This window comes from Aspergillus alliaceus (genome assembly GCF_009176365.1).
Source record: "Aspergillus alliaceus strain CBS 536.65 unplaced genomic scaffold BDW43scaffold_9, whole genome shotgun sequence".
Taxonomy (NCBI): Eukaryota; Fungi; Ascomycota; class Eurotiomycetes; order Eurotiales; family Aspergillaceae; genus Aspergillus; species Aspergillus alliaceus.
Window position 1 is genome coordinate 221299 of NW_022474692.1, and position 22459 is coordinate 243757.

At 49.7% G+C, this 22459-nt stretch overlaps 7 protein-coding genes across 7 annotated transcripts; 4 read left to right on the forward strand and 3 right to left on the reverse strand.

Annotated features, from left to right (window-relative positions):
• Positions 1-70: 70 nt before the first annotated feature.
• cpcB (40S ribosomal RACK1 domain-containing protein) lies at positions 71-4431 on the forward strand (the record flags this gene model as incomplete). The annotated part of the gene is made up of 9 exons (XM_032044533.1): positions 71-280; positions 421-547; positions 649-949; positions 1575-1930; positions 2036-2454; positions 2997-3064; positions 3235-3361; positions 3470-3787; positions 4006-4431. The coding sequence occupies 9 exons, from the start codon at positions 71-73 to the stop codon at positions 4429-4431; spliced, it is 2352 nt and encodes a 783-aa protein (XP_031903026.1).
• Positions 4432-4766: 335 nt separating this feature from the next.
• Positions 4767-6374, reverse strand: BDW43DRAFT_267777 (TPR domain protein). The gene has a single exon (XM_032041034.1). It carries the CDS (start codon positions 6229-6231, stop codon positions 4864-4866), a length of 1368 nt encoding a protein of 455 aa, XP_031903027.1. The 5' UTR covers positions 6232-6374; the 3' UTR covers positions 4767-4863.
• Positions 6375-6498: 124 nt separating this feature from the next.
• On the forward strand, positions 6499-8119 carry BDW43DRAFT_267778 (SOS response-associated peptidase). The gene is made up of 3 exons (XM_032041035.1): positions 6499-6647; positions 6721-7243; positions 7327-8119. The coding sequence occupies exons 1-3, from the start codon at positions 6621-6623 to the stop codon at positions 8034-8036; spliced, it is 1260 nt and encodes a 419-aa protein (XP_031903028.1). The 5' UTR covers positions 6499-6620; the 3' UTR covers positions 8037-8119.
• Positions 8120-8125: 6 nt separating this feature from the next.
• On the reverse strand, positions 8126-9128 carry BDW43DRAFT_267779 (uncharacterized protein). Its single transcript, XM_032041036.1, has 4 exons — positions 8953-9128; positions 8423-8900; positions 8340-8370; positions 8126-8288 (listed from the first exon to the last, which is right to left on the reverse strand). The coding sequence occupies exons 1-4, from the start codon at positions 9046-9048 to the stop codon at positions 8222-8224; spliced, it is 672 nt and encodes a 223-aa protein (XP_031903029.1). The 5' UTR covers positions 9049-9128; the 3' UTR covers positions 8126-8221.
• A 385-nt stretch (positions 9129-9513) lies between these two features.
• Positions 9514-11825, forward strand: BDW43DRAFT_308460 (RNA polymerase II mediator complex middle subunit MED1; the record flags this gene model as incomplete). The annotated part of the gene is made up of 2 exons (XM_032046512.1): positions 9514-11157; positions 11214-11825. 2 exons carry the CDS (start codon positions 9514-9516, stop codon positions 11823-11825), a joined length of 2256 nt encoding a protein of 751 aa, XP_031903030.1.
• A 4291-nt stretch (positions 11826-16116) lies between these two features.
• glnA (glutamate--ammonia ligase) lies at positions 16117-17951 on the forward strand. Its single transcript, XM_032039794.1, has 4 exons — positions 16117-16217; positions 16732-17236; positions 17308-17729; positions 17801-17951. The coding sequence occupies exons 1-4, from the start codon at positions 16215-16217 to the stop codon at positions 17816-17818; spliced, it is 948 nt and encodes a 315-aa protein (XP_031903031.1). The 5' UTR covers positions 16117-16214; the 3' UTR covers positions 17819-17951.
• A 609-nt stretch (positions 17952-18560) lies between these two features.
• BDW43DRAFT_250062 (putative MFS transporter) lies at positions 18561-20771 on the reverse strand. Its single transcript, XM_032039795.1, has 4 exons — positions 20442-20771; positions 20056-20367; positions 19376-19967; positions 18561-19298 (listed from the first exon to the last, which is right to left on the reverse strand). Exons 1-4 carry the CDS (start codon positions 20585-20587, stop codon positions 18714-18716), a joined length of 1635 nt encoding a protein of 544 aa, XP_031903032.1. The 5' UTR covers positions 20588-20771; the 3' UTR covers positions 18561-18713.
• Between the last annotated feature and the right edge of the window lie 1688 nt (positions 20772-22459).

Consider the following 22459-nt stretch of genomic DNA (forward strand, 5'->3'; position numbering starts at 1 on the left):
GCAGCTCCCGAGCTTTGTTGTTTAATTTCCAAGACCTCACTGTCGACCACTGCGACGGCTAGCTTCGACAATGGGGGCGTCCCAACCTACAATGAAGTCCATCCTCGGCGTCTTATTCCTGTGTCTGGTCCAGATTTCCGCCGCGCTGAAATTCGATTTGCCCGCCGCGAGCGGAAAGAACGAGCGATGCATCCGCAACTTCGTCTTTAAGGACCAACTCGTCGTCGTGACAGCTATTGTGGGCGGGTATAAGGGTGATGGACAGAAAGTCAACATGCATGTACGTCGCGTTGCGCTCCCAACTCTCCGTTAATGGCGATTTGCGGTGGATGTGAAGTACATTCACTAGAATTGGTGCTAATCGAGTCTAATTGATACGGTGTCGCTAATTGTTTTCTTCTTCTTCTTCTTGGAATTCAGATCAAGGATGCCCTGGGCAATGATCATGGTCGTCCGAAGGATGTTGTGGGAGAGACTCGTCAGGCGTTTACCTCCGCCGCGGATACGGCTTTCGATGTTTGCTTCGAGAACAAGCTCGAGGGAAGGAGTATGTGGCCTCTGGTTTTCCTCTCCTCGAAAATTATCTATCACTACCTTGGATTTCTATCGAAATATTGGTTGGATTATTTTCTGATGTCTTTTGAGCAGACAATGTTGCGAACCCCTATCGGTCGGTTGAGCTTGATATCGATATTGGTGCCGATGCCCGTGACTGGTCTAGCATTCAGGCCCAGGAGAAGCTCAAGCCCATCGAAACCGACCTCCGTCGTATTGAGGAGATGGTGCAAGAGATCGTCAGCGAAATGGAATACCTCCGTGCCCGTGAGCAGAAGCTGCGCGACACCAACGAGAGCACTAACGAGCGTGTGAAATGGTTTGCATTCGGCACAATGGGAATGCTGATTGGACTGGGTGTTTGGCAGGTCATTTATCTGAGGGCTTACTTCAGGTATGTATCAGTGGTGCCAAACAGTGACGACTACAACTCGACTAACCACGTTTCCTCCCTGCAGATCCAAGCATCTTATCTAGACGGGTTTTATTTTGGAGTGCCTGAACTGGCCGAAAGGGTACTTTTACGTAGTTTCTTTGTTTTCATGGCAAAATATGGAGTTCTATGCATCTGTTGAGTGCGGTTTCGAACTTTATGTAGTCTCGGATATATCTCACGGTCTACTGTTAGAATACTTTTATGATCCTACGATAGCGTTAGACTTGATGTAATGGATGACTCCAACTTGGAACTGCAAGTCGATCAGTACGATCTATGTACTATGTACCTTTTGCATGACCGCCCTGTATGCCGTTTGAAATGCGTATCCCTCGGTTGGCCCAGTGTTTAGAGCATGCAAACACAACAAACAACCAAATCACCGGATGATGTCAATCCCGTCATGCTGAACGAAGAACAATTCCGACCACACTCACCAAAACAATTCTCTCACTGAAGCTCTTCTGTAAATTCAAACCAGTCGAGCCATCATGTCCGCCCCAAGACTCATTCAGTACATCGCGCGACCTTCCACGTCGACAACCCTCTTCAGAACAACCCTCGCCCGTCGTACCTTCGGCAGCTCGGCAATTCGAGTCAAAGACGACAACGCCCGCTCGACAGCACCAGAGCACCGCGAATACCAGACCTCCAGGCCTCCCAATCAGCATGTTCCTAACACAACATCCACCATGACTAAGGACTTCCCCAAGGTCGGGGAGAAGCCCGCGCCTCCGGAGCTTTTGAGCTCGGTCGACCCGAACTACAAGCCGACGGATCCCTACCCCGGCAAGGTCGAGCACTTTACGGGAGGGCGCCAGGAGACGGGGGCGCAGAAGCCGGAGCTGGGGGTTGGTGAGATGGAGGGGATTACGTTCAAAGTTGAACCGTTGAAGCGTGCTGGGGAGGATGCTTCGACTATGAGGGCGAGGTTGTTGTGTGAGTATTAACCAACCATCCTGGTCGTCGTGTCTCTTGCTGGTATTTGAGTACTTTGGGGGTGAGGGTTATGTATATGAATGCTAATCTGTATACTGGGAACAGATCAGAGCAGGAAGCGAGGTATCCTCGAATCCGATCTGTTACTTTCTACATTCGCCGACGTCTACCTGTCCAAGATGGACAAGGAGCAGCTGCAGGAGTATGACCGGTTCCTGGATGAGAATGACTGGGATATCTACTACTGGGCGACACAGGACCCCCCTGCAGAAGGGACGGATGCCAATGCCTCGCAGGATACCCCCACCGAGACCTGGAAGCGCACCGGAGCCAAGAGCGGCGAATGGGCCCAGACTGTCGGTGCCTACAAGGCTGCTTATCGGCCCGTTCCGTCTCGTTGGGCCGAGTCGGAGGTCTTGCGGCTTTTGAGACAGCATGTGCAGGATAACAGTGCTACTGGGTTCCATGCTGCTAAGAGTAAGAAGACAGGCGGCGCGGGACTTGGTCGGATGCCGAATGTTCAGGTGTTTGATTCTTGATTTTTAGGTGGACGGATGGGATGATTTTTGTATAAAAGCATGGTTTGTATATGAGTTGGGCTTGTATTATATGTAGATGGTCTCGGGTGAACAATTTATGTATTGTTTTGTGTTGGGTTCTTTCTTTCTTCTATAGAGAACTAGGGTATGAGGTGTTGGAGTGTTACCTTGAGGATGAGAAACATCTACCATAGTTGATGGGTAGAGAATGGGGGAAAGTTGAGTATACAATCAGATTGGAAGGATGTATACATGGACTGATTAGGCAAGAATGGATCAACGAATGACATCAGGCCGTCGGAAGTTAGAAAACCAGGTGATACGCACGTGACTCGCTTATGTTAGGGTTCCATGTGACTTGCCGCACACAGAGGGCGGTAAGGGAGTTAGGGCTTAGGCGCGACTCTCTGCTCCTCCATCTTCGAACGCTGGGATTTTACCTCCAGAGAGTCAACGACAATTGCTCCGCCCGCGTTCATCCTCTCTCCCTCTCGCGGTTCCCTTCCATCGTCATCATGGCTGAGCAGCTGGTCCTTCGTGGTACCCTCGAGGGTCACAATGGCTGGGTTACTTCCCTTGCCACCTCTTTGGAGAAGTAAGGGCATTCCGGATCCGATATCAAAAATCACAAATGAGAAAAAATTCTTGAAGCCATACAAATGAAGCAAAATACTTCAGTAATGAAGAAATTTTTTTGAGACATGGCATTGGTTGATTCTGGATAAAAAATGGTTTCTGACTTTATTCTTCTTTCTCCGACTCTAGCCCCAACATGCTGCTTTCCAGCTCTCGCGACAAGACCCTGATCATCTGGAACCTTACCCGTGACGAGCAGGCCTACGGTTACCCCAAGCGCAGCCTTGAGGGTCACTCTCACATCGTCTCTGACTGTGTATGCATATCACCGAACTCTCTCTCTCTCAATGAACCGTGGATATCGCGGGGGGGATGAACAATGCGAAAGGACGATCGGCTGACATGTGGATTGCGAATCCAATAGGTGATCTCCTCCGACGGTGCCTATGCTCTGTCCGCCTCCTGGGATAAGTCTCTCCGCCTCTGGGAGCTCTCCACCGGCGAGACCACCCGTACCTTCGTTGGCCACACCAACGACGTCCTCTCCGTCTCTTTCTCCGCCGACAACCGTCAGATTGTCTCCGCTTCTCGTGACCGCAGCATCAAGCTCTGGAACACCCTTGGTGACTGCAAGTTCACCATCACCGAGAAGGGCCACACCGACTGGGTCTCCTGCGTTCGCTTCAGCCCCAACCCCCAGAACCCCGTCATCGTCTCCGCTGGCTGGGACAAGCTCGTCAAGGTACGCTCCAGACAGTTGTCTTGCTCTCTTTTCATTGTATCACCTGGATTCGACCTCGTTCAAAGGATGTTTTTGCATAAAACGTATTTGCTACTTCAGAGCCTCACGGCCATGAGACCAACAATCACCAATGCCCTGATGAACAACACACAATTCGATGTCAATTTTCTGCATTTTGAAAACAGTTGGACCCGTAGCTAATTCAAACTGGCTTCTAGGTTTGGGAGCTCGCCTCCTGCCGCCTCCAGACTGACCACATCGGTCACTCTGGCTACATCAACACCGTCACCATCTCCCCCGATGGATCCCTCTGCGCCTCCGGTGGCAAGGACGGTACCACTATGCTCTGGGATCTTAACGAGTCCAAGCACCTCTACTCCCTCCACGCTGGCGATGAGATCCATGCTCTCGTCTTCTCCCCCAACCGCTACTGGCTCTGCGCTGCCACCGCCAGCAGCATCACCATCTTCGACCTCGAGAAGAAGAGCAAGGTTGATGAGCTCAAGCCCGAGTACATCGAGAAGGGCAAGAAGAGCCGTGAGCCCGAGTGTATCAGCTTGGCCTGGAGCGCTGATGGCCAGACTCTCTTCGCTGGTTACACTGACAACAAGATCCGTGCCTGGGGTGTCATGTCGAGGGCATAAATGAATACCCATCGGTGAGGGATATGAGAGGAAGATAACTATTTTGTTTTTTATTTTTCCTTAACAAAAAAGGGCAGGCATTGGTTGGGATGTATGAGCCACGAGCAATGAAGCACCCCGGTGTCCCTTAACTGGGCCCGGGGTTTTTCTAAACATGTCTTAGCTTACTCGATTCATAAATCCGACTGTCTGGGATCTTGTAAAGGAAAGACATGCCATGTTCTAATACAGTTTCAAAGACAAAAAATAAACTTAAAAACAGCAACTGCCGCGCAATAGGGTAAGGTGATCGTATACTGTATATCACACCCATAGCTGTACGAGTAGAAATTTCTGTTCATATCCCGTTGGTCTGTTCCTATCCGTCTAATACATACACATCCTGGCTATATCATATGATACAAGTCATCCTCCATAGTAAGAGGTCTCCGTTCATTTCTTTGTGACCCTCTTCAACGCGCTATCGGTCATAGCGACGCCCTCTTCAAAACCCAGGCCCTCCGCCAACGACTTGGCCTCCCTGTAAAGCCTCTCAGCCTCCTTCCCCTTCCCCTGAAATTCCGCCAACTCCCCAAGATTATACGTAGCCGCAACGCAAGAAGTATCACAGTCCTGGTCCCGAACGGGGGGCTGAATCCTAGCAGCCATATCAATCGACTTCTGTGCCCACTGCCTAGCCGCATCAACAAGCTGCTCCCTCGCCTTCGCCGGATCCGGCGCGCGTATCGGACTCTGCGCCTGCCCAGCCATGGCACTCGCAACATCATTCAGCAGCACAACCTGTTTACACGACGGCGCCTCCCCCTCCTCAACCCGCAGGAGGTCCAACGCGCGCAAATAAAGCGGCATAGCAAGCTCATACTTCTCGCTCTCGGTATACCGTCCCGCAAGATCCGACAACGCTGTCGCAATTTCCGTAACATTCAACCACGCCTCCTCCGACCCCCCACCAACAGGGAGCCCCAGACTCTGCCGCCGGTTCATCTCTTTCAGACACAGCTCCACAGCTGCAACCTGCGCCGCCTCCGCCTTCTTGTCGTCCTGCATGTAATCGCTCGCGTACAGCTCCGCAAGCTTCATCTCAATCCCAACGGCCTTCTTCAGCACCCTGTCCCGCTGCCGATCCTCATACTCCGCCATTTCTTGCTGCTTCTTCTTCTCCTCCAAATCTCCCTCCCCGCCTTCAGAACCCCCCTTCTGCACCAACCCCTTAGACCCAGATCCCTTAGAACTAGATCCCTTCTCCACAAACCCCAAAATCTCCCCCTTAGTCCTCTCCAAAACCTCCACAGCAGCCTTCACCAACCCGGCCTTCTCAAGCATATGCGCAACTTGCAACTTAATCCCCACCACCTCATCCGAGAACGGATGCACCCCCATCTCAATCGCCACCCGTAGCGCCTCCTTGTACGCCTGCAGCGCCTTGGGCGGGTTCAGGTCCACTTCGGTATAATACACGGCTGTGCGGAGGGCGTCGGCAACCGGGGGCGGGAACTTGTGATATTGGGGCGCAACGGTGGTGTATTCTATGTAGGCGATGTAGGTGAAGATGGCGGTGGCTGTTGCGAGGGAGAAGAGGGCGAGCGGGAAGAGGATGGGGTTTTTGCGGAGGATGTTTTTGCGGGATTGGGAGATGTGGCGGGAGAGTTTTTGGAGGGTTGTTAGAGGGCGTCTCTGGAGGAGTTGGGGGCCATGGTGGATTTTGGGGAGGGCTCTTGGGAGAGTTCTGGGGAGGGTTGTGAATGTTCTGCTGGCGAGGGTTTTGGGGAGCGTTCTTGTGGGGAGGCGGGTTGTGAACATTGCGTTTGCGTTTGGGGTTATTGGTTGGTGGGTGTTGGTGTCGGTGTTGGTGTTGATGCTAGTTCGAGTCGGTCATTGGTAATTTATTGGTGTGCCGTAATTCGGGTAATTGGGTTGGGTTGGGTTGGTTGAAGAGGATATAGTGTGTGAGATGATAGTTGTGAGAGAGAAAGTGAAGACCTTAAAGAGATTCGGGAGGAATCGTTTCCATTGGTCGGAGCTCTCCCATCACTGTATGACGTCGTAACGTCAATGTTCATATTCTCCTTTTGCTCCCTTTACGTATCTTCCACGGTACAGATATTCTGTAGATATATATTATCGCCCTACTTCAATTGGAAATTCCCGGTTTCCTTTGCTTGTGACTATCTTTTCTTGGTTGGTTTACTATGTGTGGCCGATATGCCCTCGGCGTGGTATGTCCTACACCAACCACATCGCTACCTGCACTAGACAGGCAGACACGAGATAGATATCTAACAAGAACAGCGCATGGCCTTCATACGGCGCCGTCTTCAAGAACAAGGTCTTCAGGTTGATGAAGCATCCCCTGATGACGACGTGAGAGAGACATATAACTTCGCCCCGGGAAACTACGGTGCCGTTTACCGCGCGGATATATATCGCATCGAGGAACACGAGAAAAACGATACTGAATCTCACCGTGCGCCGATCCAGGACAGAGCTGAAGACACAGATCAAGAAAACCGCCCGCAGCTCAAATATAAAATCCAGAGTATGAAATGGGGACTAGTTCCGTTCTGGACGAAGCGGAAACCGGACTACGGGTCGTTGATGCGCACGATCAATTGCCGGGATGACTCGTTAGTCGACGACCGGGGGATGTGGACATCCATGAAGCGGAAGAAGAGGTGCATCGTGGTTTGTCAAGGGTTTTATGAGTGGTTGAAGAAAGGGCCCGGAGGGAAGGAGAAGGTGCCGCATTTTGTGAAGAGGAAAGATGGGGAGCTGATGCTTTTTGCGGGACTGTGGGATTGTGTTTCTTACGAAGGTGAGATCTTCATTTTTTTTTTTTTTTATATTTTGGATCGGGTATTCAGTTTAATTGGGGCGGCTGGCTGACTGTATGTGAAGGATCGGATGAAAAGCTCTACACCTATACGGTTATCACGACATCCTCAAATCCATACTTGAAGTTCCTTCATGACCGGATGCCGGTGATTCTCGACCCGAATAGCGAGGAAATGAAGATCTGGCTGGACCCGAATCGGACGACATGGTCGAAGGAACTACAGTCAGTGCTGAAGCCGTACGAAGGCGAATTGGAATGCTATCCCGTTCCTAAAGAGGTCGGGAAAGTTGGCAATAATTCCCCCGACTTTATTGTGCCGGTAAATAGTAAAGAAAACAAGAGTAACATCGCCAATTTCTTTGCAAATGCAAAGAAAAAGACGGAGCCTGGTGTCAAGGTCGAAGCTGAGAGCAAAGAAGTAAAGGGCACTACGGATCTGAACGTATACAAGGATGAAGAGGATCCGCATCCAACGGTGGACGATGAATGGAGTGAGGATAATGCCCCCAAGCCAGCAGCGGGAGTCAAACGAGAGCATACTCCTGAGAGACCTGGAGAGGTAGTTGAGGAAGGGATGAAGAAACCAAAGACAGAGCCTAACACCCCGTCATCAAAAAAGACCGCGGAGCATAGCTCACTATCGAAGCAGCACGCTACCCATGTCGGGGGAAAGACGCGAAGTGCCACCCATAATGAAAAGCCCGTGAAAAAGGCAGACCAGAAGTCGCCAGCTGATGGATCCCAACGGATCACAAAGTTTTTCTCAAAATAAGGTTAGTTCGCTTGTATCTACGAATGGCATGCATGTGTGTTTTCTGGGCTGGACCTGGAGATGTTAGTTTTCCATGTTTCAGTACTAGGTGCGATTGAAGCCAAACTGGCCAGCAGTTTAACGGAAATTATGATCAAGTCACATATAATACAGCCGAATAATGTACAAAACCCTCAATGCAACTGCTAATGGTTTTCCTGCTGGCGGAGCCTTTGAACTAGTTTTTCTCTTAAGAATGGACTCAAACCAAGACTAAACCAATTGTCAACACCGTTCTGCTTCATCTGAAGGATCGAGACTTACATTCCGTCCCGGGTCACAATCCGATAAGTGCCTGTCCAAGTCAGCTTAGGCCCACTGGAACGTCCCGTACAGAGACACCATACCGCTTGGCTGATAATTTCCGTTGCTTCCCACAAAGCTACCCTCACCATCGACCTCAAGGCTCCCAAAGATATCCTCGGGCCATGCAATACGACCATATTCAGGTGGCCGGCGGTTATCGGAAAGATGTATCCAACCTCCCCGGCCAGCGGATCCAGCACCACCTTGGCCGCTCGCTCCACCGCTGGAATCTGCCGCATCGCGTCGTCTTTTGGCACGCCCACCCGTCAGCAGGACACCGCCGGAGCTGAGGTTAGCGCCAGATGTAGACACCATCACCTGGGCTTGGGAGATAGCCTCAGGGTCCTGGTGGCCATACTCGGCGACCACGTCCTGTAGGATTTTCAGGAATTCTGGGTTCTCCCTGAAGGAGTCTGTCGTAGGAGGCAGTTTGGACGTGACACCGATAGACAATCTGGGGTTTGGTGGCTCTGACGGCAGTAATGACAGGACATTGTTTCCATTAGATGGGAAAACATACTAAATAAAATGTGAGCGCTGTAATAGCAAGGATGTCCCAATGGAAACATACAATGTGAGGATGGCCTTCTAATGTCGACACACTCCGGAACTGTGACCATTTTGAAAACCTAGACGTATTACGGGCAAAAGTTCTCAAAGCCAACATATTGAAAGGTTGGAATTCGTTGGAGAAGCTGAAGACGAAAGCGTTGATTTGATCTTGATGTCCAGGACCTATGACGAAGAAGACAAACAAAGCAAACTCATGTGACTCCATGTTGCGGCCGCAAGCCACTCCGCATCAATAGTTCCTCTCGAGGGAAATCCATGGAGTTGGGTGGAGTTTTGGTTGATAAACAATCCTTTCGCTTTCCTTCCGTCCTTTCAAACAATATCCCATACGTTAGTAACTTAGCGATGCTTCTGACTGTATAGTGAGTGTTCACAATTGCGCGCCGGTCGTTGGTGTTCTCCGTCAGATAGAAGACATGATTTGCGCAACGGTGCAGAGCAGAACTAATTGAGAAGGAACCTAAATTGAATCACTGCCATCGCTGTATGCGCGATACTACGCAATAGAATTTAATATCGATTCGTTCCCCTTTTGAATTTGTTGTATTGAGCAGCTACAATGGCAACCCCATCGTCCAAGCAAAACCCCGGTGCAACACCGACTCATTTGACGTCTTCTCCACGCCCATCTGGACCTATGACTCGACCGATATCGCAGAAATCGCCATCAACAAGGACCCCGTCAGCTTCGGGACACGCTCATGGTCTTCAACCTACTTCGGCGCATCAGCATGCCACGCCTCTTGCTGCGACCACTGGGGCTGATGATCCCGTCGCTCTCAGCTCTCCGGCGGCTCTTCTCGCACTCGGTGGCTACGGTGGGATCAGCCCGTCTCCCGCGATCCATGACGCTTTAGTAGCACCTGGTATGCATGACAATGACATCCAGGCGCTAGGAATGCAAGGTCTGAAACTTGGAAGTGCGCGAGATAGTGATGAGGAGCGGAGGAGACATATTGACGATGTCGTCCAGCTTTTACGGGCGAGAGTTGCGGGAAGAGGGGTGTGCAGAGAGGGCATTGAGCGACTGGGTGACCTCGAAGGCTTTGAGTCGATCTGGCAGGGGGATAGCCTTAATATTGCGGGGAACTTTGTAGATCTCGAGATTGATTTCTACCGTGCGCAGAATGCCGTGAAGGATGTCAGCTTGAATATCGCAACCCCAGAAGCCACGGACGGTGAACGCCGGGAGGCTACGGCGGTTTTGAAGCGAGACTTGATAGAAACGCCTGAAGATGCCAGGCGGGGCTCTTGGAAGACTTTGAATAACTTCCACGAGAATCTACAATGGCTTGCCAAGCATGACAGACTGAGTCAAGAGGTTAACTGCTTTGAGGCTATTGAAGGTCTCTATGAAAGTCTGAAACGCGTGTGGGATGAGGAGGGAAACCATCGCAAGTTTTCCGGTGTCCATGATCACCTCTGCAGTGGTTGGGTTGGCAAGCCCTGTCTACACCAAGGAGGCCGGGTCGGACTCAGCTTAGATTACTGGGTACATCAAGCGCGGGTCCTGGATGCTAAGCAAAAGAAGGTTTCCCCTGATGATATGGTTATAGACCAACCGTCTGCTTCATCGGTGGGTGATGAACCAGGGAACTACAACGGTAAATGGAAAATCATCATTGAATGTGAAGAGGGATATCCGTCGCTTCGTGTGTCTAAAGAATGGGTGAACTCGGAGGTCTTTACTGTCGTCAACAACACGAACGAGCCATCATCATCCAACGGGATCGGAGGATCTGATGTTGCGGTTGTGAACTGGTCCGATCCACCGGCGACTCTTCCCCCTCAAGGCCAACAAGGCGCGATGGCACTCAATTCAGGTATGATCGGTCCCGCACCGAATCGGCGGTTTGTCGCTAGAATGGAACCACCACTCGAACTGCCAACTTTGGCAGCTTCAGACATCTACAGACACCTAGGCATTCAGATTCAGCAAGAGTTCAAGATGGTGACCTACGATGGGCTCTTAGCACCGGGCTGGTCACCCTTAGCAGCCGCAGGCGCTATGGGTCTCGGGCCGGAGGAAGCATCTCAACTGGGTCGGAGGAGGCGCAGAATGGCTGTCCAGACTGTTGATCAGGATGGCAAGCCCTGCACCAAGCAACACAGCTACACTTTTCAGCCTTTTGAATCTGTGGCTGGGCGAACGATGCGTGACATTCCCTTTGCGCACCCACGGCAGCTCGCAGATATTCTTCCGGTGAGTTAAAGTGCCACACTACTCATGAAAGAGGTTACTGATATCTTTTCCCCCAGACTCTGCGACAATATGCGTTCTTGGCAAACATGATCCGTAATATCTTTAGTCCTCCATCTAAAAGCATCGACAACAATGATGTCCCTACCGATACACCGAAGAGCACAACTAGTCAGCTGAAGTTTAGCGAACCGGGAAAACCAAAGAAAAATATGATTGTCTTGAGCAACGACAATCCTAATGAGAAAAAGCTTGACCGGTTGTTGAAGGGATTTGGAACCACGGAGGATGGGCTCAACGAGAAAGGGAAATCTGCCGGTGTCGACGACGATGCCAACGAGGTTAAAGTAGATGTTACATTGCGGACCCAGCTCGGTCAAGCGCCGGTAATTATGTTGCTTTTCACGGTCAACGATCCAGCCAAGGAAGAAACCGTACTGAATAAGGCCTCCGTTAGCCTGGAAGTTGGATTGAACGGCCGCGTTTCGGTCGTAGATATGATCGGCTTACTCGATGAGCCTGGCGACACGGAGGAGCCAATGAGCGAGGGCCAGAAGAGCGAAGTAATCGCGTTACAAAACCAGATCGCCCGGGTGCTGGAGATATCCCAAGACATCGGGACGCTGGTTGAATGGATCCTCCGATGGGTGCAACAGCGTAAGGGCCGTTGATAAGGGGATTGGTTGGGTAGCCGCGGCTACCGCTGCCGCTGAGTGGAGCGGGTTATTGTCTCGATCACCGTAACCGCTGTCTGGATCAGAGTGGGAAGTTGATCAGATCTTCACTTGCGGCTCTGCAGATGAGGTCGGGGGGGGACCCATCTCCCTGTCCGGGTCTAGCTCAGGCATTGATGCTGTACCTGCATGGATTCCATGCCCTGTCTCTATCGATCCATCATCCGCGCCGGATTCTCTTTTGACTACGACGACTACAACCACTGCTTTCCTCCGGAATTTAGATTCGCTCGCTACTCTTAATGTTCCCGTCCGTACGCCGTTAGTGATGAAGTAATGGGAAATGTACAATGATGACAACTCAACAACAGGCAGCCATGGGTGAAGAGGAAGTAGAACAGGAAACACAGGATGAGGAGGGTAAAAGTGTAACGGTGGGTTGAGACATCTGCATACATGTCCAGCCCATTGAAGAAGCGATGCCTGATTGTTCAATACCCAAGCGGGAAATGGCGGTGGAGGCAGCTAGTCCTGCCTGGCTGCCTTACTCCAGGGCTGAGGGATTTATGGGAAAAGCGCAGTTCAACTGCAAGGAGACCGTTTGGTGCTTTTCCATTATCTAAATCATGAGGGAATAATTCATCCAGAGAATTGATCTGTCAAGTGTGTATGCAGAGAAATCCCAAAATATAGGTTATCCTATGATGTGGAAAAAGTTCAAAATGATAGTCAAAAAGAATCCACAGTGAAAAAAAAAAAAGAGAACTAAAAGAACTAGAGAATACTAGCTAAAAAATTACAATAAATTAAATAAATCAAAAAATCAAAGGCTGGAAGAAGAAACTTCCATGATCAACTGCGCGAATTACCATCCCGGACAATACCTCATTTAAAGATTTGCTGCATGCGTTTGTACGGGGGTTATGCGGCATTAAATCAATGGGAAATTCCTAGGCTACAAAGTACTTTTCAATTGAAATGGAAATGGAAATAGAATTTTGCAGAAAAATGAGTATTTCAATTGTTTTCCCCCTTTATCCCTTTTTTTGTCTTCCTTTACCCCGGAATTCTACCAACTTTAAAGTGATACAGAATGTGATCGGCTTCGTAATCATCACCTTAACCGAAACCTGAGGCATGCATTCACGATTCGGGCCGACTCGTCTCAGTCAGCACCGTTTGTCATGAGGGTGCGGCAGGGACCAATCAGGGCGCCCCGATAAGGGACCGTCTTTCTGCGGAGCATCTCAATGGGAAAACATGGTAGGCGATTGATCTCATTACTCATTATCAGGCTCTAGGAGATTGATATTGCAGTCATTGGACGATGACTCCTTTCCCTGGATGTCGGTGAGGTACGGAGGTAGTAGTAAGTGTTAGGTATTGAATTTCAGGCCATCTTATCCGAGGGAACGAGTATCAGGTGCGCTTTCAGGTGTCATGACGCATCCATCTCTTGCACGTTCCGGCTAACCCGGTCCCGGCTTAGCGGGGACTGCGCCACATGTTCTATTCTCGTTGACTTGGCTTACGGTGGGCAAGAGCGGCCTGCCATGCATATCATTGACAATTACTAGTCGACTACTAGTACATAGTACATAATATCTATCTAGACTTCTATTCCAATGCATTACATAGAATCTAGATTTCTATTGCTTTTTTTTTTTGCCCGTTCCACCACACATCTAATAATAACTCAGCCTGGTCTTACAATCATACATACTATTCTTATTCCCGGGAATACATATCCAGATATAGTATATGTATGTACTAAGAATACACCGAGGTACATCCTCTCTCCCCTGCGAGTGGATGTTCATCCACAGGGCTGAACCGAGAAACCTCTCTTTGTTACTCCTCTCCAGCCACTGCAAGTGCATTCCGGATTCCTGATTCTCCCGACCTTGATCGCCTGTGATTTGCTCCCGGTACCTGACACAGTCGGAAGAATGATGTACAAAGAGAAGAGATCGTCACTCTGGAGAATCCTTGTCTGTACCCCAAACCCGGTTATTGAGACCTGGGAGTGACTTAATCCTGACAACCCAAGGTCTTCCCCCTTCGTCGACCACGCCCTTCGAGGCGGTGCAACGGCCGCGGTTGGACCAATCTCCTCGCCTAATTTCTCTCTAAGAATAAACCCTCTGACTAACCATCTGGGCCGGTCTCGGGGAGTCCGCGGGTTTTTTTCTCCTTTCGAGAATTTCTTTGCCACGCCCCCCCACTCGTGGAGAGTTTGTTATTCAAGACGGAGTATGATTTTCTGAGTCGGTAAATTACCGTAATATTGCCGCTCATTTGCTTTCATACAATGAGAAGGATCATTATTGTCCAATAGATAAAGCGCTGATTCTTTTCTTTGCTTCGTTTTGATTTGCTTCTTTCATGGATTGAGGGGGATCTAAAAGAACAAGAAGGAAAAACCTATTCATTGAATCACGGCAAACGCGCTCTGATCCACCTGCGCGACTACTATGGCGGGGTGGCCTCGTTTGAGGGGCATTGATAAGGAATCCTTTCTGATAAGTCGCAGGTACTGCCTTATTATCCTATCACAACTATTCCTGTTAGCTTCCCCCCATGAAACTCTGACTGGTGCCCCGTAAGATTGAAATGAATATGACAAGGCACCTATTGAGTTGAACACGGACTCCAACGTGGAAAAAAGGGAAAAAGAAAAAGAAGAAAGAGCCAAAAGAGATCAAGGGAACGAATCATATCTAATCCATTGCACTTGCTCTGATAGAAGGTCTACCAATGGGATGACGGTCCAGGGCGCTTAGTTGTATGCAACGTTCAAACTAATGGATCGATATTTGGGTCCTGCAGCTGATATGTGGTTCTTGGTTGATACCTATTGATAATACCTGTTAGCAACCACTTTTCCTGCTATCTGGATGCCTCAAGTCGGACAACCCCGCGGTGGGAGGTCAGCTGGTCGAGAAGGAAGGTAGGTCATCATGCATGGGAGTCCTGTCGACGAAGTATAATTAAACATCAATCAGAGAGATCACCGTGGCGTGGGGTGCGATTATCTGGGGAAAGAGGGAGAGAGGCACACAAAAGAAAGATAGACATGTCAAGGGAGATTCCGGTGATTCCAGACTTGATGCAGACTTTCCTGCATTACCTGCAGCCTTTTTCTTTTATTTTAATATATATTTATTATTTCGAGGAAAGGGGGAGTCATTTTTTTTGTGGTTTCCACGCCATCGATTGGCCGAAATAGGTAGTATTATTGAGTGCCTGAGTCGGGCCATGAACCTCGTAATCCCTTTCCACCTGGATTAACAAGATCGAAGCATCTAGGCTGTGGCTATCTGCTGTTATCGACTTACTATATTTTCAGATAGAAAGCGAGATACTACTATAGATACTATAGATACTATAGATACTATAGATAGATATCTTAAGCTATGCTCCCGTATGATATGATATGGGTATGGGATTATATTACTGTGAAATACGGATGGCGGAGCAACAACCCTGGTCTCAATTGCAGCCTTGCCGCATCGGTTCAGTGTCCAGACACTCAACGCACAAATGAGTGGGTATGTGCGCCCTTTTTTCTTTTCTTTTTTTTTACCATGATTTTATTTTCTTTTCATTTTTAATTTTATCATTTTTTATTTTATAGTTTTGAATTTTCTGAAACAGCGCAACCACCGCATCCACTTGTGTATTTAATTAAAATCCAAAATAGATTTTCATTCCATTCCAATCATCTCCCCAAAGAAGATGTAGACATGTTGGAGAAGTTCAGTAGGGTTCTGGGGTTCATTAAAATGGGGAAAATTTTAAGAATCACACCAACCAAAAAGAACGAGGGAATGGGAGGCCGGGCAGATCAAAATCTCGAAATGAAAGAATATCCAAAAAGAAAAAATGAAAATGAAAATTTCCGGTGCCCAGCAACCGAGACCGTCGACGGCGCCGTACGGTAATTTTCAAGCCGAAACCGCCCCATGCCCGATCGGGAGGGATTTGCCCCCCTCCCCAAAGCCAACCAAAAAAAGCTACAACTAATTCAATCAAATCCATCCAGTCTCTCCTGCTCGTTTCTCTTAAATTTAAAAGCATCGCCTCCCCACTCACTCTGAACCACTGTCACATTACTTCCCCATCCTTCTTGCTTCGTATACTTTATCCGTCTCCCTTCCCTTCCCTTCCTGTTGTCTACTCTCTGCATCCTTTCCTCATCCTTTCGCTTGCTTCCAATCGATCCTTCCGATTGTCCTTCCGAATTCGTCCGTTATACTACAGGAACAAGCTTGATTTAAAGCAGTTGGAAGTCTGGGTTGTGCTCTGCATCATTGTTGCAAAGCCCGAGATATCTCGAAAAGAAAAACTTTATTGTCTATATTCTTCACACACACATAATTCATCATGGTACGTATCGATCCCTTTCTCTTCCTTCTCTTGTATTCTTGATCGGACGAGCGCTGACTCCATGACTTATCGCCACAGGCTGAATCAACCACCATCTCCAACACGGAGAATGTGCGTTACACTTCTCAATTGATACCTATGCTTTCTTCAGCCGTTTTTTCGGCTTTGAGGGAACAATCATACTGACTTGCGCTGGCAACAGCTCATGAAGTACATGAACCTCGACCAGCGCGGAAGCGTTCAGGCCGAGTACGTCTGGATCGACGCCGTCGGTGGCTGCCGCAGTAAGACCAAGGTATGTTCACATATTCTTAATTTCTATTTTTACGATCGCGCACCGGGAGACAATGGATGGGCTTGGAGCATCGGCGCACAGACGCATAGAGTTGATATCTCAAACCTTTCCTTGGCCGATAAGCTCTGCGCACGGTGATCCTGCTCCTGCGCCTACCCGCTGCACGTGATCGTCTTAGGAGGAGGCTGAGATTGCTGACCATCGACTCCACTTCGCTAGACTCTTTCCAAGGCTGTCAAGTCCGTCGACGAACTCCCCGAATGGAACTTCGACGGTTCCTCCACCGGTCAGGCCCCCGGTGACAACTCCGATGTCTACCTGCGTCCCGTTGCCATCTACCCCGATCCTTTCCGTCTCGGTGACAACATCCTCGTCCTGTGCGAGACATGGGATTCGGATGGTACCCCCAACAAGTTCAACTACCGTCATGACGCCAACCGCCAGATGGAGGTCCACGCCAAGGAAGAGTTCTGGTTCGGTCTAGAACAGGAGTACACTCTCCTCGGTAACGATGGTTGGCCCTACGGATGGCCCAAGGGCGGTTTCCCCGGTGCCCAGGGTCCTTACTACTGCGGTGTTGGTACTGGCAAGGTTTACTGCCGTGATATTGTTGAGGCCCACTACCGTGCCTGCTTGTACGCCGGTATCAAAATCTCTGGTATCAACGCCGAGGTCATGCCTTCCCAGTGGGAGTACCAGGTTGGCCCCTGCAGTGGCATTGAGAGTAAGTTTCATACCTCTCCCTTTTCATTTAGACTCGCCCTAGTTGCTTCCAGTTCTAACATTCTGGAATAGTGGGTGACCAGCTCTGGATGTCCCGTTTCCTCCTCCACCGCGTCGCTGAAGAGTTCGGCGTTCGTATCTCCTTCGAGCCCAAGCCCATCAAGGGTGAGTGGAACGGAGCCGGTCTCCATACCAACGTCTCGAACGCCGCCACCCGTGCTGAGGGCGGCATGAAGGCCATTGAGGGTTACATGAAGAAGCTTGAGGCCCGTCACGTTGAGCACATCGCCGTCTACGGTGAAGGCAACGAGGAGCGTCTCACCGGTCGTCACGAAACTGGTAACATCGACAAGTTCAGCTACGGTGTTGCCGACCGTGGTGGCAGCATTCGTATTCCTCGCCAGGTGGCTAAGGATGGCAAGGGTTACTTCGAGGATCGTCGCCCCGCTAGTAACGCCTGCCCTTACCAGATCACTGGTATCATCGTTGAGACTGTAAGTTCCATTCCAGAATCTCGAATCAAACCAAGTGGGGACCTGATTTACTAACGGATTGCGTCATGCAGCTTTGCGGTGGCAACTAGATACCTTAACTATCCAATAAAAACGTGAAGACTTTTCTTTTCCTCTTAGCGCTCGTATACCCTCCGGCGTCAGTTGGGATCGAACTAGGAGAGCAGCCTGGCAGTGTGAAGCACATATAGATTTTTTTTTTTCCTTCTCACGATGGTATTTCAAGTTTTCTTTTTACTCCGATGCCAGAGCCTGCCTTTGCGTTCATTACCCGTGTGCCGTTTACATTAATTTTTGTTTTCTCTTTCGTTATTGTTATGTGGGTTATGTGTTACGTCAACAACATAGAAGGATCGCAGTGAATTGGACAGTCACTAGGAATGAAATAGCTGTTGAGGCGACAGGAGGAAAGGAGTCACCAACTGTCTTAGTAATATAGTGTATCAAAATACAACCAAACACTCTTTGAGCCTGGTTCCATATCATTGCGTATTGAAACGTCATCGTCCTCCCACTCCATTGAGCCCTGACCATTATCGACAAGGTCCGCCTCAGGCCGTAAATTGTGTGCCTGTGTGGGAACAACTGATCCAGAGGTATCTCAGCCTGAGGCCTCAGTTCGCCATGGCTAGTCGAATTTGGCTGGACCGAATCAATCATGGATGGCTCATCTGTCTACCACGTTCGTTTCCTATTGCCCACTGTGAATAAATTGTACAGAAAGCAGTATTTAAATCTACGAAGCCAAGATTCCAAGATTTGTATCGTGGATAATTGCACAAACTACCTATTAATCTAAGAAGATCTCCTCTACCCCCCCTCAATATCTATCATAGAGAAACCATAGTATAAATACATGTATTAAGAACGGGAGCATATGCAAGCCCACACAACCCAACTGACACAATGAACGCATCCATCCCCACCCACAACAAACCACCACAATGTCTATAAGTATAATACGCATCACCTCGGCCCCCTCTTCTTCCTAAACAGTCCCAAAACACTCGACCCCAACCCATCCAAACCCCTCTGCCGCGCCTCCCGCCTCGCAGCCCCATCCACAATCTTATCCTGATCACCAACCCTCCCCCCATCAACAACACGGACAAGAACCTGCATCACCACCGCCGCAAGAATACTCCCGCACAGAATCCCCACCATCACCAGATTACTCTTCCGGAACTTGAGCCGGCCTGGCGCCGACCTATCCTCGTCCCATCCGTTGTACAGCGCGTAGGTCGTTACGATACTGCCTAGATTCCCGAGGCCGGAGACGACGGCGGAGGCGGCTGCGACGCCGACTTCGCCGTGGCGCGGTTGGAAGATCTCCGTGGTCCAGGTCATGGTTATGGGGACTGTGGGGCCGAGGCCAAAGCCGACGATTAGGAGGCCGCCGTAGCGGGGCCAGGAGTTGGAGTTGGAGCCGGCGTAGGTGGTGAGGAGAAGGCCGATGATTTGGAGGAGGACGGGGATGGAGAAGAAGACGGCGCGGTGGTGGTGGAAGCGGTCGGAGAAGGGGGTTACGAGGAGGATGGCGGCTAGGTCCATCTGTGTTTTTGGTTAGTTGTGGGTGGGGGAGGGGGGAGGATATATCATGGATGGGATTGTGGTTGGGCGGGACTTACGAGCCAGATTGGGGCAGAGAGGAGACTGAGGTCTATTCCGCTGAGCGTGGGGTTGATGGCTTTTATGATGACTGTTGCGTAGCTTTGCACACCGATGCCCACGCCTACGACGCCGAAGTACATGATCAGGAGGGGCCAGAGTCGCCAGTCGAGGAAGACGCGGAGGAGGTCCTGGAGCGTCCATGCTGGGCGGTGGTATACGCGCCTAAGATCGTGGTAGTGGATTTCGGCGTCGCGGCCGGTCAGCGCGGGCGGGCTGCGGGGAAACCAGCGTAGGTATTTCTTCTTGGGCGGTTCTTCGCCGGGGGGCGTGGGCCGGTCCGGGAGCCACCAGAGGAGGAGGATGCCGACGGCGATTGTTATGACGCCCCAGACCAGGAACATCCACTGGAAGCCAACGTAGCCGTGGATGCCATCCATCTTTTGGAATCCGGCTGAGACGAGGCCGACGGCTGCGGCGGAAAGCTGCGCTGCTGTGTAGTATTGGCCGATTCGCTTCCCTGTTCGAGACGGAGGATAGAAGAGGGTGAGGTAGTAGGCCATCCCAGGCCACATGCCTGCGATGACAATACCCAGGAGTAGACGGAGGAGGCTGGCGTGGGTTAGTTACTGCGTGGTAGATAATCCTATGTGTTGGGAGTATCGATGGGTGAGCTCTTTTGGGGGAGTCGGGGGCATACTAGAAACTCCATGCGGCTTTCATGGCGGTCATGCAAGTGCCAATGACGCCGACGCTGATAACAATGCGACTCATCCAGACGTGCGGGCTCAGTCTGGACATGATTAGATTCGATGGTAGATCGAAGATGACATAGCACACGTAGAATAAGGCGAGAGCGGTCGAGACTTGGTGATCGTCTACATGCAGAACATCAAAAATAGTGTGGTTAGTATCTGGATTCATCGTTTGCGCCAGTGAAACGTTGGATCGGACGGCTGCACAAAGAAAGTACAGAACCCAGAAGGCAGGGATGATGCGCAAATCCAGTTTCCTAGTATTCTGTCAGTTGTTTCTTTCTTTCCTATCTTTTATCGCTTTTTCTGTCGACAAGAGATGAACGCATACCTGTAAATGCGCTCGATATCGGCGATATCTGGCTCACTGCCGGATTCCCCATCGTCGCGACTGTCGCGAAACGGCACATACACATCTTGACCGTCGGCATGTTTACCTATGTCCTCGGGCTGGGGTTGTGGATGTATTAAAGACATGATGGTGTCCCGGCTCAAATACGGCTGGCCTTTGAGACGCCCGTGCAATGGAACACTGCAGCGCTACCGACGCCACGGAAAGGAGGCCCTGTCTTGATTAAGACAAAATGGGACGCCTTAAAGAACGGTTGTAGAAAAACCGAAGTCGAACTTGCAGCACTGAGAGAAATATTTTAAAGACTCCACAGGAACATCTGACAGCCCCGCACGTCGACAAGAAAGGAATTTGATCGGCTAGATCGGATTATCCACCGGGGTGCTTGCTTGGTTTGTTTTGAAAATCAGGCCTAGAGATGCAATTAGCATGCCATGGGCCATTCCTGCTAGCAATTTTGGGAATTCTGCAGAAGGATTTAAAGAAACGGATAACTCCGAGAGCTTTCGCATATCCTCGGCCATTGTGAAGGTCCTACCACGCCCCCGAGTAACTCAATCGATGCAAAGAAAACATACCTGAAGGGATAGAGCCATTGCGGATATTGCCTCCGATCGGACTGTTGGGTGGACTGGATTGATTAATCGGAGGGGTAAATGATTATCTATAGCTCGGTAGATAGTTTTTAATATCCAACTTTAATCCGACGTTCCGTTTGCGGGGAAACAATGGATTTAACTGGAAATCTCCGGCTCTTGCCTCTACCGGGCTAAGGGTCTTTCTATCAGTGGAATTCGAGAGAGAATCAAAACCAGGAGGGAGGTACAAGACCTCAAAACTAGGCATAAACCTTCGAAAGGCAAAGTTTCTCGCAATCCGATGGTCGGCGGAAAAAAATTAAGGGAAAAAAAGCAGTCTAGCCAATCAGAGGCTAGAGATGCAGATCAGTTTTGGAACGGTGTTCAATGGGCTTGAAAGTAGCTTTGCACCAAACAATGTCGAATTATAGACATATATAAGAAGTCTCAGTGGCCTGAATGACTCATTCGAATAGATTCAATCCGATCTCGGGTCACTCATTATCCAGATCTTATCCTCGGCTGCCAAGTGATGATAGTGACAAGACGGGGCAATCGGTGAGCTGGACCGGTGAACAAACCCATCGAGGAAAAATTTTCGTTTCTCTTATTTGAATAGAGTTTAGCTATTCTCTCCGGGAGATTAACAAACAATGCAGGAAAGTGTTATGTGACTGTGGCGCTATCAAGAGTCCCTATCTCGACTCGCTCTTGGGCGTCTTGCCATGACTGCTCCGGGCTGTGGCAATCTAAGCTGTCGTGGATCTTTGCAATAGAGTCATAGTAGTTTTGTGCGTAATTTATACTGATCGGGGGCGTTATATTCCCCGGCTATCGGCTATCTGAAATTCAAGATCATTTGTATGAAGTAAGTTCGCCTAGTATAGTTCACGTTCAATGAACACGCTGGAGGCTTGTTGTTACGGCAAACAATAGTATCTATCAAATTTCCGGCGAGAGCAAGGTTAACCAACAGTCAGGGTATACAACATTTCTATCCAACAATTTGTGATTCTTTATAGGACAATGTCCGTAGACCAATCGCAAATGGGTGCTAGAGATAACAAGACTTGTGGCCATTCTAACCGTGTTTCAGTGGAGGTGTGTCGCGATACTAATTAGTATATTGTCAGTATCTTGAAAATCAGCACTTCAGAGCAGTGCCTGTTCGTACCTACTGCAGTCAAGAACCGTTGTTCGTCCTTCATTGTCTGCCATTGTGTAGATATTCTCATATCTCTCTGTCGTTCGAAATGATATGAGGTAACTTAATGTTCACTATATACGCCACCTAAAGATAGATCGAATGAAGGTCTAGCCAACTTGCTTCCCTTCCGCAAGTATAGAAATGCCGCAGGGAGGCCGAATATGCAGGCGGTTTGGATAAGCGTGCCATAAGCCCCCGCTCTCTATTATCGT